Below are 7,687 nucleotides of genomic sequence, written 5' to 3'. Positions count from 1 at the left end.
CATTTTATTCTTTTCATTATTTTATCCACTTCTGGTGGGTTACAAGTATTCATTCACTTCTTGATAGGTCATTCACTTCTAGTGGGCTAATGGGTTAAGGTATCCATCTACTTTTGGTGCGTTAAAAGTATTCATCTATTTATGGTAGGCTACAAGTATATATCCACTTTTGGTGGGTGATTCACACATGATGGGTTATCCACTTTTGGTAGATTATAGGCATGTATCCATTTTTATGATAAAATTATCTATCTACTTTTAGTGATAAAATTATTTTTAAATTCACATGATAAAATATCCATCCACTTCTGGTTATAAAATAATAATTAAAATAGTGATAGTATAAATTGTTATGGCCATCATAATTAAATGATATTGTATTCACTTCAAGGAATGGATGGATTCATGATTATAACCATAATGATGTCGCATTCACTTCAGGGAATACATGGATTTATAATTTGTTTTATTATTATCTCGTTTGTCACATTCACTTCAGGGAATAAACATTCATAATTTTTATTAGTAACTCATTTGTCACATTCACTTCAGGGAATGTATATTCATGGTTTTATTAATAGCTATATAATAGCAAATTCACTTTCCAATCAAGAGATAGAATATAATATATACAACATGATAGTAAAATTCATATTAAGGTTGATTTTAAGAGAATGAAAATACTAAAGAGATATCAAGTCACTACTTGATTTTCTAAAATTAGAAATTAAAACCCAATCATTGAAATCCTTTTGAAGCTTGAAGCTGATGAAAACAAAATAATTCCAAAACTTGAGAAATCAGAAAAGATCGTGCTGATAACATGTTATGAAATAAATCTAAAAGAACAACTATAAGAGAAAAATAAGAGAAAGTATTTAGACGGAAAGAAAGAATTTAGAGGGAGTAAGAAGATTTTATTTAAGTATATATTTACAAATGAAGTGAAAGGGTCTATTTACAAGCTAATAACCTCTTATCTAGATTGAATTTATAAGATAAAGATAACACTTAGGGATAAGATGGATTAAATTATATTCTAATTTAATTTACATCAAATCTAGATCTAAATAACATAAATGGATATTCATAAAAATATTCATAACATATATAAACTTATATAACATTTTTGTTGTAGTTACTTTTAACTATTTAAGAATGTCACAGATAGGTGAATTTTTACAATTTTTACAAAATATAGTAGTCATCCTTATCTTTTTATGCTGATTTGTAGGTTTTATGGTATTTTTGTTGGTATCTCTACTTTTTTAGCATAATGTGGTGCTTCGATGACATTTTTACTTTGTTTGTAATAGCTTTGTTATGTTTTTTCTATTGTATTGTCATAAGTAGCTTAGATTGTGATATCTAATCTAACTTTCTAAACCTATAATTTCCTTCACTATCTCTGAAATTTCAATTTGTTATGGATTATAACTATTGATACCTTTTTGGAAGTTTTATAAAATTGTGAGGGTATTTTATCTTTTCAATGTGGTCTGTACTTTTTATGCTATATTTGTTGCATATATATATGTTATTTGAATTTTTTACTTAATAAATGTAATTTTGGTTTTTTAGTATGAGGTGCAATTTCTTTTATATTTTCGTTGAAATATTGTGTTTTAAGCATAGTTTGCAACTTCTAAAACATTTCTAATAAGAATCATACTAAATGAACTTACAAAAAAGAAAATAATTTTAGTTTGCTATTGATTGAAACTGTTTAAGATCTTTTGAGATTTTTATTAAATTATGAAAATACTTTTATCTTTTTATTGTGGCATACAATTTTTATGATATTTTTTCTAAATTGTGTGTTTTTAGCACAGTCTTCACCTTCATGAAATTTTTTATGAGAATCATAAACTAAATGAACTTACAAAAAAACTAATGTGTGGCAGCTTATCATGATTTGTAGTTTTTATAGTATTTATGTTGGCACTTTTGTCTTTTTAATATGATATACAGTTTTTATGACATTTCTGCTTCCTTTGTAGAAGTTTTGTTATGTTCTTTCTATTTCATTATCGTAATTAATTTATATTGTTAAACCTCAATTTCCATCCACCATACTACAACTCTAGTTTCATGTTGCTTGTAACTATTGAGATTTAGCAATTAGGTTCTCTCTCTTGGCAAGTCAAATGGAATTTTGCTAACTGTTCAGACCATTTTTTCAATCTGCATTCTATATTCATAATAAAAAATAGTTGACTCTGTTATTTGTTTCTTTACTTTCAAGCTTAATTGTCTAATACTTAACATAGAGTCAAGTGTGATGAAGGTAAAAAGCTATCCAAATACTATTTTACAATTAATTATAATTTTTATTTTTTACTTTGCTTCCTCATTAATAATCATTCACTACTTTATCAGCAAGTTCAAGTTATCTGATAATGTAAGGACTTATCAGATTTAGGGTTTTATGGAGGATGGAATGCTTATTGTCACTAATGGGAATGAAGTTCCATAGAGATCAAATGTTAGGGCCGTTGAAATCACTGAGTAAAGTCACTTATCATGTATTTAATGTGTTCTTAAGTTTTATACTGCAAACTACGTTCACAACTCTTAAATGGATTACCACTTAAATAATTATGCAACTTTTGATTTTTTTTATATACATTGCAGTTGACAAATAACTTCATAAATGCTTATGTAAAGTAAGCATCACATGATTATTAATGTATAGATATATTTCAATAAACATTATTTTACCTATATCATATGAGTACATTGCACGGGCATATTCTAGCAATAATAAAAAAATGAAAGTTTACTATGGATAATCATCTTTACCTAAAGGTTTAATTTGATAGGCAAGAGGCACAGAGGTTTGGTGTGCACAAGCTGCTGTACATGAAGCATTTTAAGGTGAGCAGAACTAACATAAAAACAATTTATTTAGATAAATTTGGCATAAGATTTGAGACTAACTTACAACTTACAAGCAATAATAAGCACAAGAAAGCTACTCACCACGCCAAACAAACTACAATCACTAGACCTATTTTCTCCCAAATGTGTATATATTTGCATGTATTCCTGCCTTCTTACTCTTTTCAAACAACTCTACAAAAGAATAAACAAACTACAAATGAATTTTCTTTTTCTTTAAGCTTCATCTGGACCTTCGTCTCCCATGCTTTCGTTCTCCTGCAACATGTTCATCAGCATGGATATCTGTTCTTGAAGCATTGCATTTTCTCTCTCTACGTCTGACCTTTTACTTTTCTCTTGTAAAAGCTGAAGTTGCAGATGTTCTAGGCATCGGGCATCTTCTTCCAACTGCTCATTTAGGCCATCAATTTCCCGGTCCTGCAAAATTAACGCTTTGCTGTTACCTTGCACCATCCGTGCAATTTGTGCCTATATGCGTGCACAGTGATATTGTTCTATACATCTTCCTTATCAGGTCAGTTGCAGACCCAATAACGCAAGATGCAATGTGTCATTTAAATGTATAGCATCTTGATTTATTAAGCCTCTGGCTGATAAGATATGTACATGTACTTAAGCTAGTGTTTTGTAGAAGAGATGTTAAGTCGAGGAAGTGACCTTTCTGTTCATTTCCTGAACTGCAATCCTCCTCATGCTCTCAACAACATCAACATTTACCAGCTTCCTCTTCTTTCCAATCAGCCAGCCCTTGGGATAGGTTGCAGCATCAAAATCTGGTGGGGGAAGTAAAGATTCAGCTGATGGGCGCTGGCCATTGAGATTTTTTATGGGTTCCAGTGGTTCAAAGAGAGCCTTCCGGCGCTCAGAAAGTTCAGAAGCTGTTGTTGGATCTGGGGCATTCTCTTGATCTGGAGTTTCTTCTTCCTGTTTGGTGGGTGTCACATTAGCAGTCTCTTCTGTTACCTTGTCTAAATTCCTCCCGCTAGCTGTCGGAAAGAAGTTAAATATTCTAGTTCCAAACTTCTTTAAGGTTACTCAATCTTGCTAAACAAAAACATACTCGCACTGTTGCAAATTTATTTACTGTTGTACATTAGATCCTCTACTTAGCAATTGTGCCTTCATCGTGAGGTTTGTAGCTAGATTTTATGACAAGGAACAATTTTTAAGAGCATATTGAAGATGTCCGCGTTATCCCACCGAAATGTTAGGTACCACTTAAGTCGAGATCTCCTAAGAAAGGGAGTCTGTAATATTGAAGGTAGAACATCCATCCCACATGTCCCTACTCCCTACTCCCCACATTGCGTGGCTCTATCCTTCATCCTTAAATTTAAACCATAACTTTTCAACAAAGTGCAACTATTTCAAGTAAAGAACCAATGAATAGATGATTTCTTTTTATTCTTTAACTATATTCTTTTTATGGTCTGACTGAAAGTTGCAAAGATGATAAACAAAAAAGAAAGAAGAAGAAAAAGTTGTAAAATTAACAGAAGTGAACTTAAAAGCAAAAATTATTTTTGGGACAAAAAATAAAACAAATGAATAAATCATCATGTGCTGGCAAATGATTAGAATGATGACAAGTTTGGTGGGAAGTCTGCCATATCCATCATGAACAGATTTGACATGAAAATGTCTCTCATTTCAACCCATTTACAAACCAAAAAAAGGCTTTTATATGAATGAAGGACAAAATATCAGTTTTGATTTAGTAACAATGTCTCTCCTTCAAAAGAAAAAAAGATCAAGCTCCAAAATCCTTTTCCAACTTATTCAAAAGCAAACTTAGAAAAGGAGACCTGAGCCAATTAGGTGTGACTGTTGGGTACAAGAACCTTCGTTTTCTCTGTTTCACTAAACCCATTGAAAGGATGCCACCATGAAGGGAGCTCAATTGATGCCTATCATTAAAATCAATGACTACTGTATTAATACTCTATTACAGCATCATGTTGTGAGACTCATGCCAACGGATAGGTCTAGTTAACATCTAGAGTGAAAGAAATTGTAAGAGGTAGTAGTTGTATTTGCTTATTTTCTTGTTAGCAAACCAACTGCTATGATTTAATATTGGGAATAGTTAGTGGATGATTAAGCAATAAAAAAATATGTTGGGCATCTGTCCAAAGTCAAAGCCAATCCAGAAATATCGACAAAGAGGCAGGAAAAACGTGCCGGTTCAGACTATCAACAAGAAAAATCAAAATAAACAGAATAGACGAGAAAATGAAATGATAAATATATGGTAGAAGAAAAAGATAAACTAATGAGAGGCAGAGAGGGAAGCCAACCAATCAGCTTTTAACCAAACCCGGTAAATTAACGTAGCAGCAAAGTAACCATATGCCACAAGTCATAAACAATATTGTCCATAATATGTTATTCTTAACTAATCAATCAAACAAAAACTTGAAGAAACAATGAAAAGATAAAGGCTTGAATCGAAATCAGGATCAAATAAAAACTGGGTCGACTATCCTTCCCTTCCTTAATTGATAGTACAATTTTCAAACCATGGAGATGAATGAATCTTAAGACATGAGTGATGGGTTGAAGGGAGTTTGGTCAAATCATGCAAGACACAAAAACCATAGAAAGGGAGTGAATTAAACATGTTCATCGGTTTTTCCAGTTCTTTTTTCATACTTCATTTCCGTAGAAACCAAGCAGAGAAAGTGAAAACAAAAAACTGACACTACCTGATCTCTTCCTGGATTTCCAGAAAATCCTAGTCGTTGAGACAGGAGAAAACCCTTCCAAAGCTGCTGCAGCTGCCTTGTTGTTCTCTTTCTCCATTGACAAAAACAAATAATTATAAACAAGTCAAAATATATAGAGAGGTATCCACTTCTTCTTTCTTTTCAAACCTTGAACACCCAAAACTCCCCAAAGAAGGAAAAGAACAAATGAAAAAAAAGTATGTCCTTGTTCCTCTACAAGTTGAGCTTTTTGCTTTTGTTGTTGGGATTCAGATGCTCTTTTAACTAGAAAGGGGAGAGGAAGAAGGAGATAAATTGTGGGTAATCATAAGGAAGAAGAGGGACCATCATCAAGGGTTTTTGAACGGTTAAGATTTGGAATTTCGGTGGCCGATTTCACGTCTATATGGGGCCTTGTCCTTTTCTTTCCTCCCCTTTGCTTTTATTGTCAAGCATTTGCCTTTTTTTTTTATTTAAATATTTTAATTACTTAAATTAAATTTCTGGGTGCCAAGGTGTCCTTGTATCTTCATTGTTTCGTTTATGTCGCAACCATATCTATTTGCTTTCAATTATTGCGTTGTTCTGTCCAAATATTACTTCCCAATTTTATTTTATTTTCCAAACGAAATATTATTTTGAAATAATTAAAAGATAAGTAAATAAAATAAAGAGTAAAAAAGAAATAATTTATGAATGATTAGGTTTGTCACCGTGGAAGAATATCCCTCGGTGGAATCAGCAATTTTTTTTTTAATTTTATGAAGAGAACAGTAGTCCTGGGAGTTTGGGCCTCTTGTCAGAATTAAATATCTTATTTCTTCTGGAGACAAAATCTCTTTTCTTGTGGTTATAATCTCCATGTATTTGGAATCCAAGGATTAAGAAAACTATATATATATATATACAAGTATGGGCCTCATTTGAATCGAAATGCTCAACTCTTGTCCAATCTAATAAAGTTGAAAGTTTGGGTTAAACATTCAAAGCAAAGGTTCCATCTTTTAATTAAAAATACTTGCCCCTTTTTAAAGTTGTTCAAGGAAATTGGGACTCATTGTTTCTTTTTATCTCATAATTGATCACGATCCAACACACCACAAATATTAAGATATAATGCTTAAAAAAAATTAATTATTTTAAAAATTTTTGAACAAACTTTCATTCTTTTATCATGTTTAATTGAATTCTTATAATTTTATTTTGATTCAAATAAATTTTTAAGATTAATTGTTAATTGAATATAATTAGTTAAAATATTATATCATTTTATATCAAGTGGTGTTAATATGTTATGATAGATGATTATATAAAATACTGATGTAGTATGATAACATTCTGCATCTTAATGTCACATGGACATAAGAAATGACAAGTGACACATGAGTGTAAGAAATGATAAATAATGTTTCAACTAATGACAGTTAATCGACTATTAATTATAAAAGTTCATCTAACTCATTAAAAATACAAGATTAGAAAACTAAAAATTAATTTACATTTTTTAAAATAATTTAAAAACTTTTTAAAATATTATAGCTATCAGAAATTTAGAGTTATTCAATAAGAATATGAATATCACCATCCTCTCATGCAATATTTTTTTTCCTTTAATTTAATTTTTATTTAATTGACACCTTTACTATTTATCTTTTATTATTTATTATTTATAAAATATTATCAATCAAAAGAAATCTTAATTAAAATGTTTAAAAATAAAAGAAAATGAGATTGGCAAAGCATAAAAAACCAAATCATTGACGATAAAACTAAAATAAACAGAATAAAAGGGGAGAAAAATTGAGTTTGAGACTCACCAGCTATTCATTTCAAGTGATAAGCTTACTTGAACTGATGTAATTTGACCATGACTTGAATGGTTTTATTCACTCTGTTTTCTTTCTGCCTTTGGAGCTCAAGATGAAAAGGGCAAAAAACATAAACTTTTTTATTTTTCCTGGTTAGGGTTGCTTTAGGAATTTTGGTATGGAAGGCCAGGAGATGAGGTGGGTCCAATCAATCATTGGCTATAGGCTGCGACTGTTCATTTCTTGGACTTTGGACCCATTATGGTGCCT

At 30.8% G+C, this 7,687-nt stretch overlaps 1 protein-coding gene across 1 annotated transcript; it reads right to left on the bottom strand.

Moving 5' to 3' along the window:
- Window positions 1-2,888: 2,888 nt before the first annotated feature.
- LOC110427272 (Snf1 kinase interactor-like protein) lies at window positions 2,889-6,032 on the bottom strand. Its single transcript, XM_021442760.2, has 3 exons — window positions 5,610-6,032; window positions 3,562-3,890; window positions 2,889-3,321 (listed from the first exon to the last, which is right to left on the bottom strand). The coding sequence occupies exons 1-3, from the start codon at window positions 5,704-5,706 to the stop codon at window positions 3,118-3,120; spliced, it is 630 nt and encodes a 209-aa protein (XP_021298435.1). The 5' UTR covers window positions 5,707-6,032; the 3' UTR covers window positions 2,889-3,117.
- Window positions 6,033-7,687: the final 1,655 nt, after the last annotated feature.

Source organism: Theobroma umbraticum, unplaced genomic scaffold, assembly GCF_002168275.2.
Source record: "Theobroma umbraticum cultivar Fairchild unplaced genomic scaffold, ASM216827v3 scaffold_228.0, whole genome shotgun sequence".
Lineage (NCBI taxonomy): Eukaryota > Viridiplantae > Streptophyta > Magnoliopsida > Malvales > Malvaceae > Theobroma > Theobroma umbraticum.
The sequence above is the reverse complement of the archived record's forward strand: the minus strand, read 5'-3'. Positions and strand labels throughout refer to the sequence as shown.